The sequence below is a fragment of the Clytia hemisphaerica genome, unplaced genomic scaffold (assembly GCF_902728285.1).
Source record: "Clytia hemisphaerica strain Z4C2 unplaced genomic scaffold, Clytia hemisphaerica genome assembly, whole genome shotgun sequence".
Classification (NCBI taxonomy): domain Eukaryota; kingdom Metazoa; phylum Cnidaria; class Hydrozoa; order Leptothecata; family Clytiidae; genus Clytia; species Clytia hemisphaerica.
Window position 1 is genome coordinate 2,381,442 of NW_027103414.1, and position 11,436 is coordinate 2,392,877.

The 11,436-nt window shown below is 33.9% G+C and overlaps 1 protein-coding gene across 1 annotated transcript; it reads left to right on the forward strand.

Moving 5' to 3' along the window:
* The first annotated feature begins 3,369 nt into the window (after window positions 1-3,369).
* On the forward strand, window positions 3,370-10,452 carry LOC136797587 (cell division cycle 7-related protein kinase-like). Its single transcript, XM_067054177.1, has 10 exons — window positions 3,370-3,546; window positions 3,694-3,780; window positions 4,327-4,456; window positions 4,917-5,010; window positions 6,815-6,957; window positions 7,276-7,340; window positions 7,605-7,719; window positions 8,043-8,125; window positions 8,796-8,945; window positions 9,472-10,452. The coding sequence occupies exons 1-10, from the start codon at window positions 3,450-3,452 to the stop codon at window positions 9,906-9,908; spliced, it is 1,401 nt and encodes a 466-aa protein (XP_066910278.1). The 5' UTR covers window positions 3,370-3,449; the 3' UTR covers window positions 9,909-10,452.
* The last annotated feature ends 984 nt before the right edge of the window (window positions 10,453-11,436 follow it).

An 11,436-nucleotide genomic window follows, 5' to 3' on the forward strand; every position in this document is an offset into this window, starting at 1 on the left:
TAGATAAATATTTTTGTGTTCAACATCAAAAAATTCTAAAACTCGCAATTTTTCTCATATGTACCTCAAAACCCACAATTAAAAAGTGAGTTTTTTGAGAGCAATTAAAATAAAGACTGCACTTAGGACTTTTTTCCTATATTTGTGTTATGCCTAGAGGTAAAAGAAAACGAAAGATTGATAGGTTAGTCAATAGCAAGTGACTTATCTGACTGTTTTTTGAAAAAAATCAAAAATTTTGAAGTTAGATTTCTACCGTTAAATCTTGATAAAAAACTTTTACCCAATCAATAATGCTCAATTTTGTTTTAAATAATAAAGAAACTATTATGCCAACATAATCTTAAAAAGTTATGCTGATAAAAACATTTTAGATTTTTCTAGAACTCCTGAAATAAAATTGTTGGTTTTGAGGTACCTGTGGGTTTTGTGGTACATATACCCCGTCAAATTTTCACTAAAATAGCTTTACAACGCTTAAAAGCTCTATTTAAGCGATTTTAAGGCTTTTTTAAGCAAAAATCGTAGAAACGCGACCTTATAAGCGAGTGAGCTACCTGTATTTCCTTAATTCAAAAATCAAAAATTCATTTTTCATTCGCGAAAAATATGAATAAAGAATAATGAATTAATATTACATACTAAGACTTTCGTTTAATTTCCGATCTCGGAACGTGCAAAACGCCCGTCTGCCCAATATCCACCCAATCAGCATTAAATTACCTTAATTGTCCTTTGACTTTCAAAAAATAGTATTCAAAAATTATGAATTTATAATAATTACAAAAAACAAAAAGTTTGATACTCCATTAGTGAAATATTCAATAAATTCCTAGTTTCAATTTTCGGTGGGCGTTCTTCTAGGGCTTCGTTTATCTTCTTTCTTTGGTTTATCGCGCAATTTTGCGTCACACAAACTTTCTCAGCCGCTCGTAATAATTATGCATTGCCAAATTTGGTTCTCCATTGTCAAGTCAGGATCGATGGTGACGTCACTAAGTATAAAAAAAAAGGATTTCGTCAGTTTTATGCATATATTAATTTGCGAGATATTCTATTCGCCACGTGAGCGCACTTTTCGTAGACTAGTCGGAATACTTTCTTTTACTCGTGGGATTGATGGTAAATTTTCATCTTCGTTACAAAATGAAGCACAACCGAAAAGAAATGAAACTTCAGAAAGTTGCGTGTTTCCAGTGAGTAAACGATTTTGACAATTAACAAAATTGATGATGATGATTTTTTTTCGGTCAGGCAAATGTCTCGTAATGGGGGTTCTAGTCTTGACCCCTAAGCCTACGCGAGATTGAAGCGTTTGGGTAAACGAGACAAAACTCCAAAAAAGCTGGTGTTTTGAAGCGCTTCCGTGCGATCGAAATATCGCTGTTTGTGACGCACTGAGTAGCCAGGTATTTTGTAGATGTAGATGCCAGATCTGGTCGCAGAATTTTATTGATTGTTGAAATCACGTGATATTATTGTTTTGATTGGTAGTGCGCGAGCCTGATTGGCTAAACCTTATCAACGGCTTTTTTGGCACGAAATTCAAACTAAATGTAAACAAATTCAAACTTGGTTAAAAATACCATACTCTCAATAAGTAGCTTCTGATTGGGTTTTTGCTTATGCCTTATGTGGTGTGTGAGTTTGAATAGAGAAGTATGGATCTCCAGACTAACTTGGGACTATCTGATAAAACATGAAGATGGCAATTCGGCCACCATTTCACCAAACCTCCAAAGTCATTTGATTTGAGTTAAGAAACGGCGTATTTAAAAATACAAGATTTCTCTTTCAATTTTACAGTAAAGTGAAAATACAGACCAGATATGCAATAGTCCCATGTTTCGACCAATCGTCCCAAGTTAGAGCAGTTGACGGTATATCAGAATTAGACCAGACGGTAACATGAACTCAGGTAACCTGCATATCAGTGGAGGGTAACTTGCGTATTCGCTTGCTTGCAGCTCTAGTCTACCATTTTTGTTTTGATTTTACTTTGAATTTTAATGACCAGCCAGGTCATTCATTTGAGGGCTATGCATGTTAGCCTCCACTGATGAAGGTACGATCAGTGACCACTTATCGATTCTATCGGTGATTGAATACTCACTCAACTTCAAATCATGGCATTTTTTGACCATTTTCGATTCATTCGATCGTTTCGATTACTGTTCGATTACTTCCAATCACTTTTGATCATATTGAATACCTTCGATTGTGTCAGATATGTGGTTTGGTTTTAGGTCAATGTGTTTAGTTTTTCTTAAAGATATATAATAGTCCTGGATAGTATATAAACTGGTTATCAAAGAAATCAATGGTTACACGAAGTAATCAATAACAATCAAAGTTCTTGAACGGTTATCGAGTCTTTGATTTGAAGGGTTGTTAAGAAAGTGATTGAATACTCACAATTTTTTTGAAATTTTTGTACTCGAAATTCGATTGTTAATTGATAAATGGTCATTAAATTACTTCTATCATTATCGATTACTTCGATAATCGAATTTATCGATTAGTACCGTCTGGATTAGAAACTACGCTAGTCTTACCTCTTTTATCTTTCTCTTTACAACAATACAAAGCTGAAAAGTTGACACAACACATGCGATTATACATGTACATTGACAAGTAATCCCTGAGAGAAGTTTCTATCGAAATCTGCAACAAAAACAAAAGTGGTCTCTTCTACTGATTGCTTCCCAGCGCTCCTTTGCAGCTGTTTATCAAATTTCCACCAATGAGGTTGCCACATTTCAAACAGCCCTTTTTTGGCACCCATGGTCTCTCAGTCTCAGTGCCTTGCACGACGGGCAGCTGTAAAATCCCACCCTTCATCATATATTTATTTCAATCTGTGTTCCGTGGCTTAGGTTTTTTCTCATAATCGATTAATATACTAAAGAAAGCAGGAATTGATGCGAGAGTTAATGTCAACAAAGTGCCGTAAAAAATCATTGAATAAAAAAAAACTTAAAATCTTGAATATTTTCATTTTGAAAAATAGGTTCTAAAAAGTGAAACAGAAAAGTTTCATTTTTCATTGCATTATCGAAATGGAAGATTTAGAAAATTTTCTATGTTTAGTTTTTGGCACAAACCCTAGTAACTATGGGCAAGCACCCCGTTGCTAAGATGTTGGCTTGAAATGGTAATGAAACCACTCAAGACGAAAGTAAAATCGGCATGTACTGGAAATTCTGGAATCTTGATATACGAGCTTAAGTCTATACTGAAAGGTGTCCCAATTACATGTTTTTAAACCTTTTACGTAAGAGTGATATAGTAAAAATGGGGAAATTTGGAAGCCAAAGATTAGGAAGCTAAAAATTAGGAAGCCAAAAATTAGTAAGCAAAAAATTAGAAGAACTTTACAGAAGAAATTTTACTTATCCAAAATTTTACCAATCCAATTTTCTTCCCTAAAGCTAAAGCAGAGTTAAAAAATGGAAAACAAAAAACTATTATCACCAACACGGCAGAGTTTGTTTCGAGCATGCAAGTCTCCTGCTAAACAAGAAGATATCAGAATTCCAGAGCCAGGTAAAACGTATTTTATGTTATACTCAAGGCTGAATTTCACGACTAGTCTTGTCATCCAGATCAGACTCAATCAAACTGAAAATAATTAATTCATTGACTTAAACACATGATTTTCAAACACATTGTCTTTTTTATTCAAAATTGTAGAGAAGAAGATCAAACTTGGAGCTGATTTGCTCAATGCTTTTCCAGAGATCGCTGAAAATTTTGATATTATCAAGAAGGTTGGAGAGGGTAATTATTAAATATTTCAAGTGAAACAATTGACCATCAAGGACTTGCAGCTAGCAGGTTCACTGGTCCTCTGATAAAAAATTGGGCTTTTTTAACTTTCGAATTTTGCTCCAAAAACACTCCAACACTAGTTTTCTCTGGAGTAGAGCCAAATGATCAGTGAATGGCTAACACAGGTCATTTAAAGTATAATCTCAAAGTTTATATAAGATTTAATTGTTTAAAAAAGGTATTTATTTTTAGCACTGCTTAGCAAGACTAATCCAGGAAAATATTTTTTGCATTATTAGTTTTCATTTTCACTTTCTAAGCTTTCAAAAATTTCATATATACCCGTGACCTGTGACCTGTGTTTTACACTAACCGTACAATCCCTATCATAAGTTATTTTTTACTGTCAGACTAATACTAGATTATCATTCAATTCATACAAAATAATAAAGGAAATAATCTTAATAAATCTTATCAACTTAAGCTTTTGATTGATTTATTAATTAATAATCATTAACTAATGAAATAATACTTTAGATTAATTTCATTTTCTAGGTACATTTAGCAAAGTGTTTCTTGCCAAAATGAAATGTGATTCATCCAAAAAGGTTGCTTTTAAACATCTAGTTCCAACAAGCTCGCCTGGTCGCATAGAAAATGAATTAAAATGCTTACAAGAGCTAGGGTAAGTTTTATCATTCTATCCTTTTTTCTGTATAACGAAATTGGTAATATTGTGCTATCTCAGCCTACTATCACAGCCGCCGTAGATTTATAAAGCCCGAAGGGTTAGATGTCATGCTTTAAGCTTTTCCAAGCAACAAAAATTGAAAATCGCAAAAAATATTGTTGCTATTGTTTTTGAACACCTGCGAGGCTTCTGATTGGTCAAGGGTTGAAATTCTTTTGTAATGTCACTTGACCTAGGTAGGATTTACTACATAGATAAGTCACACTTTTCAGCCAAAGCACAATACTCAGCTGTTCTGATAACAAAGTTTTAGAAAGTGTAAAATAATTTCTGATTTCAGTTTGAATATTTTTCTCTCTAGAATTTTGATTGGCAACTTGAAAATTAACATATTAATAAATTATTAATAAATTATTAATTATTTTCCAGTTGTCTCATCTTTTTCTTTTTATAGTAATAAGAATAATGTTCTTGGCATCAAGACAACACTGCGAAGGAACGATCACATTGTATTCGTCCTGCCTTACTTTCCATACAGAAAATTTAATGTGAGCTATTAAGATTATTTGCATGTTCCTAAAAAAAATTTAATCTGTGAAATGCATGATAATAATAGTGAGGTCTGTTAGCACATAAAAACGTAAGAATACTTCAGATGGTGATTAAAGCATGAAATTTGGCACAGATGATCCTTAGAGGGTCTAAAACTTAATTTTAAACAGTAACACCAAATTTTGCCACCTGGCCACCTGCCAGATGACGTCATCAGGTGGCTGGGCAAAAAATTAATTTTTTGAAAATATTCAAAATCTGATGGTTCCAGCTGAAAGAGCATGAAATGCTGATAAAAATTGAGGTATAAAACATGCCTTGAAAATCTTCCTATCAAAAGTTATGGAGGTTGAAAGTTTTTTGATGACGTCATCATAAGCCTTTCCAGGCAAAAATTAAAAACCTCGTAATTTTGGTACAAATTGACCAAATTTCATGTTTTATACATGAATTCATATCAAAATTCATTGCTTTTTCCGATTCCGATGTTCAAATTGAATTAAAAGCTTTAAATCCTACAGAATACTAAAACTTAGATTTTGAGCTTTACAAGGCAAATCAACGCAGCGTTCTCCCTTCAGGAGCACAGTGTACAACCAAATAATTTCTTTGGATGTTTTAAGCCTTCCTATGTTGTTTAGATCCAAGCATCAGATGGAACTTCAAATTTTGACATGGATTCATGTATAAAACACTAAATTTGGTCAACTAGTTCCGTTATTACGGGATTTTAGGTTTTGCCTGGAAAGGCTTATGATGACGTCATCACAAAACTTTAAACCTTCATAACTTTTGATAGGAAGATTTTGAAGACATGTTTTATACCTCAATTTTCATCAGCATTTCATGCTCTTTCCGCTGATACCATCAGATTTTAAATATTTTCAAAAAAATAAATTTTTGCTAAGCCACCTGATGACGTCATCTGGCAGGTGGCCAGGTGGCAAAATTTGGTGTTACTGTTTAAAATTAAGTTTTAGACCCTCTAAGGATCATCTGTGCCAAATTTCATGCTTTAATCACCATCTGAAGTATTTTTGTGCTAACAGACCTCACTATAAAGTCTGTTCCAAAAATTCAACATAAGAAGACAAAATAACCCCAGCGAGATCGCTCAATGTTTCAATTTCAGTCTAAAAAGGCTGATTTTTTCCGATTCTGGGTAGCAAAGTGCATGAAAGCAGGGGTTATTTTGTCTTTTTATGTTGAATATTAGTACAAGACACCTTTTAGCAACCATTTTGCCCTTTTCCTGCCCATTCATGGCCTTAGAATGGGCAAAAAAATGCCATTTTTACTCATTTTTCCCTTTAGTGAGAATCAAAGACCTCCCTGGGAAATGCTGGATTTTTTATCTAGGAGGTTAAAAATTGAGCAAAATGTTTTACAATAGATTTTTACTTTCACAAAAAAATACTACACTTTGAATTTTTTGACTTCGCATTTGACGATCTACCCTATTGTTATTCACTTAACAAAAAAGGAAGCAAAAGTATTGCAAACGATAATTTTCATTTTTAATTGAATTGCTTATTGCTTATCAGCTCAGTTGATAGAGCATTCGCCTTACACTCCAAGGGTTGTGAGTTTAATCCCCGGTCATCGCCAATTCAGCGAATGAGTAGCTTAGATTGGGTAATTTGTTCTAAGCAGTAAGTTACTGGGGGCTGAGAGTAGGTGTGGCGCTCCACCTCAGTATTCGATTTCCCTGGTCTAGAAAAGGGGATAGACTCCGTCATTCCTGGCTCCGCTGACACCCACCAGATGAATAAACTCACTTTACTTTCCTTATAATTGCAGGATGTGATGGACCGTATGAGTGCAAATGATATTCAGAATTACATGAGAAACTTATTGATAGCTTTGAAGCATGTTCACTCTTATAAAATTATTCACCGGGATATCAAACCAAGTAATTTCCTTTATTGCCAAGAAACAGACAGGTACAATTATCGATATCATTTGAATTCATAAAATATTTAAAGATTAATTAATCCTTTTTGAACCTCTATACTTTGCTTTATTCTGGAAAATCTGTTTATATAGCTATATTCAGCTTTTGTACCTAATTCTACCCCTTGAATTTTTTATTTTTTTCTCTCAACATTTTCCACCCAGAACCCAGGCGGAATGCTTACTATGCCAGGGAATTTTAACTTGTGACGACTCCATTCACCATTTCTGCAATGGAGCCACTGAAACCTAGTTTTGGATTCACAGTTTACTTTCAAATATAGTATCTAACTGTTTGTGTTTTTCAGCTATGCATTGATCGACTTTGGTCTAGCCATGCCTGTCCCTGGAACAAAAGGATGTTTCCTTTCAGGTGAATAGAAGTTTCTCATTGGTTCATTTACTGTACAATGCTCACACTTTTCCATCTCAAATGTGGATTTTCTTTACTTACTTTCAAATTTTGAAGGATTCGAATCATTCACTAATTCTACCTAAAAATTACTTACATAATTAGTTATTTTCTGGGAAAGCCAAATCCGGGCGAATTCATTACAGTTCTACTTTGTCTTTCCTTAAAACATAGTTAATATAAGAAGTAGAAGATTTTTCAATATTATTAATGGTTTTCTTTCAGATTACACTGCAACTGTTGTGGGAATGTCAGACAATAAGAAGCCTTCTTCATCAAAAGCTTATGCTAAACCATGCAAGCACCCGAGACTTGATACATGTAACATCTGTAGAAATAGGTGACTATACTTTATATTGTACACAAATTTCATGTTTAACCTTTGGAAACTACTTGTTACACTCATTGCAATATATCGAGTTAATTTTCTTCCCAGTTTTTGTAGCGTCATTTCTCTACTTTGCATTATGTAACATAAACTTTCTTACGGAAAAACGGTGGTAAAAAAGTGCTTGAAAAATACCTTGCAATGTGTCCGCAGGGTGGTCTGCAAATTTGTTAAACTGAATCATAATAAAAACAACGACAAAGAAAAGCTTTCAGTCGGGGTACCAAAATACCTTCAAATTTCAAAAAATGTTTGTTTTCCTTGATGTTTTATAGACCACGTCAAAAAGCACCGAGGGCAGGCACTCCAGGTTTTCGTTCACCAGAGGTATTGATGAGGTATCCTAACCAAACGACAGGTATTTGAATTATCTTATCCTAAACCCTTTTGGAAAGAGCTGAGTAGAAGCTGTAGCAGGGTTGTTTAACATGGTTTTAAGTGAATAAGTAAGTTTTCGACCGCAGTCGAGGGTCACCCAAAGGCTCCCTTTTCTCTAGCTGTCTACCTTTCTTTGGATATCCCTTGATCAGTCACTTTAGCTGATAACCATCAATCAGAAAAGCATCAAGTATCATTTTGGGAATCTTAAGTATGACCCAACCCACAACTTTGTGCACGGCAGTTGGATGCTCTACCTTCATGCTACGGCTTTATGGTAGTTAAATTTCTATACAGGCATTTAAGATCGACGTCAAATTTTGTGTAAATTATTATCGAACTGGCAGTAGAACTCAAACTTTGATCTGAAATTGACCTTTGAAATTTTTTACCCTATCTTTGTTTCTACTATCTTGCCTGTAACTTTAGACATTTGCCCATAATTTTTTTTGCCAGGCCTTAGCAGCGAACTTCTATACAAAAATGACTTCAAACACATTAAACTTTTGAAAAGAATTATTTTAATGATGTCCTAGAAAAGATTTCATGGATACTAAGGTTTGACCCTTACTCTCGTGGAATTTTTAGTTTTTGATATGTTTCGTCACTCTGTTTGTAGTGTTTTATGTTATCAACTTTGATTATTTCAGCTGTAGATATGTGGGCTGCTGGTGTTGTTTTCTTATGTTTGTTATCAAGACGTTATCCATTCTTCAAAGCTAAAGACGATATGGAAGCCCTCTCTCAAATCATTGTCCTCTTTGGCAGTAAGAAAATTAAGAAAATGGCTGACTCGATTGGTAAGGTCTCCTTCTGTTTCAGGACATCAATCTGCCTGACTCAGAGAAATTAAGCCCTTGCATAGATAAAAGTCTACTTCTGACTAAATTTTGAAAAAATGCAATTTAGAACGGAAAACCGACATCGATGACCTATCAATAATTTCCCAATTATCGTTCACTTTCCAAAGAGTAGCGCGAAATCTGATTATCTGTTTTTGATCATCTTCACCAAAGAGAAATCAATATGGCACGATACTCTCGGGCCACTTAAACAATGTCTTCCAGTATATCTCATTGAGTGGTTTTCACACTAGCCTTTACTCAACCTTACGTTAAGCATTTACAGCTAAGATACTTCATTTTTTGAATTCGCATGCTATGAATAATTCTAAACATAATAAATTTGTGCTACTTAGAAACTTTTATAGTTTAAGGTTTGTGACTTCACTTGATCAAAATCCATGTCAGAGAATGGTTAATAAATTTGGGGAAGCCTTATAAACCATCGTCAATGAAACTTTTGAATTTCCCTTTTTTTCTACAGGAAAAACTTTCGATTGTTCACCTCCAGTAGAGAATCCGGACACTTTGAAAGTTATCTGTGAAAAATTAGCTCGCAGACAATGCTCTTTACATAGAGACTACAAAGAAGGATCTGCAAAACGAAAACTTAGTGATCCAAGTGCAGCAGCCACTAATAGTCCAAACAAGAAACAAGTAAGCGAGACAATAATTAAAGACTATAATCAAAGTAATCGAATCTTAGCCGACATAACATTGGATAAGAACCGACTGACTCAATCAGAATCGACCTCAAAATGTACGAGTTCTAATTCAAAGTCTAAAAAATCTAAACAACCAGTTTGTGCTTGTATACCTGAAAGTGCGTATGATTTATTGGGGAAACTACTTGAACTGAACCCTGATGATCGAATCAGTGCATCTGATGGTTTAAAACATCCGTTTATCACACATTGTTGAGCGTGGTTAGTTATCATTATAAAGAATCATTGCTAATTGGTGCTTGTGCTTTTTACCGATTTTATGATTAGAAAAGTTTTTGAAGACCTGGATTGACTGGATGGGGAAATGTTAATCAATTCGTTCGTTTTTTTTTTGTTTTCTGCCTTTTTTTAACTCCCTCCAAAGAATCACCCATTTGACTGTCATTAAAATTTTTATGTATGGTTCTTTTTATTATGGGTTGTTTTTCAACAATAAAGAGTGAATTGCATTCAAACCGTGCAGTCATATTTTATGTTTTAAGAAAATTTTTTGAGAGCATTGCCGTTGGTAGACTCAAATATTTGAATAACAAATAATAGACGTTTTAAATAGATGTTTTAAAGTGTGCCTGGAAAAAAAGTGGTACACCCATACAAAGGAAAATTTGTATGATTTTTGCAAGACACTACATTAAACAATATTTATTAAAAATAATACAGTGTTAGTTTTGTTTGTTTTTAGCATACTTTTGTATATATTTTGAATAAAGATAAAAAGTTATACGTAGTAATGCTCCAAGTAAAAGAGATGAGCTGGAGTTTTTACAAGATACTTCACTAATTGATCATTTGAAGTGATAGAGATGACGCGTTCTTTAGAAAAAGTAACAAAATTGTTTTATTACTGGTTAACGACCAACCAAATCAAATAAGAGCTTGTAAAAACTCCAGCTTGTTTGATAGGAACTACTTTTGAACCTCTCTTCATTTTTTTAGTTCTGCCAAATAGCGTTTTTTAAGCTATTGGTTTTATTGACTTATTCTTTAAAATTGGAACTTGTTTGCCTGATATTAATCTTATAACAGATGATTCATTTTGCGCATACCACCCTCTGCTCTAAAGGGATAAGGCGAATGTGACGACCTTGCTGGGCAGCTAAAACGTTCAAAACTGCGTTGCTTTTTGCTTGAAAACGAAAGCGAAAGGGACTATATTGTTTACGTATACTATTATTGACAGTTGATTTGATTCGATTGACTTGCTTAGGCGCGCTCAAAAGCTCATTTAATGTTCAGGCGAAATCTAGATGAAAAAGATCGAAGCGGTGCACCAACCTGGTCAGATTCTCTTTCGGAGCCATAGCCTTTTGAGTGAATACGTGCCATGCGCGGAGTATCAGAATCTGCTCAATGCTAACCATAGACTCGGATATGATTTATTTAGTTGAAAGTTTTCTGACTCTTTAGCTCTTGAGGTTACTTTTGCTTGTTGTGATCTATTGTTATGGATGTAAAACAGGCATGTCAAATACGGCAGAACTTAATTTTTCTTCTCTTCTCATACTTTGTAGTTAAATCTTCTTAAATTTTGCTCAAATCTATCAGGAAATTTAAACCTTGCTGTAATTTAGGGTTTAGTATTATTGTCTCTTTTCAGATACTAAACTAATGAAAAATAATAATAAATTATGATATAAATGAATAAATTGCAACAATGGTAATGCGATCAAATGACAATAGGGAATGGAAAATGTCAAAAGAAACCTCACGAATTGAGCTCTGAT

Bases quoted from the DNA above. Each gene is read 5' to 3' on its own strand.
- LOC136797587 (XM_067054177.1), top strand. From the start codon at position 3,450: ATGGAAAACAAAAAACTATTATCACCAACACGGCAGAGTTTGTTTCGA. The intron at 3,547-3,693 runs GTAAAACGTATT...TCAAAATTGTAG, and splicing joins TATCAGAATTCCAGAGCCAG to AGAAGAAGATCAAACTTGGA. The intron at 4,457-4,916 runs GTAAGTTTTATC...TTCTTTTTATAG, and splicing joins AAATGCTTACAAGAGCTAGG to TAATAAGAATAATGTTCTTG.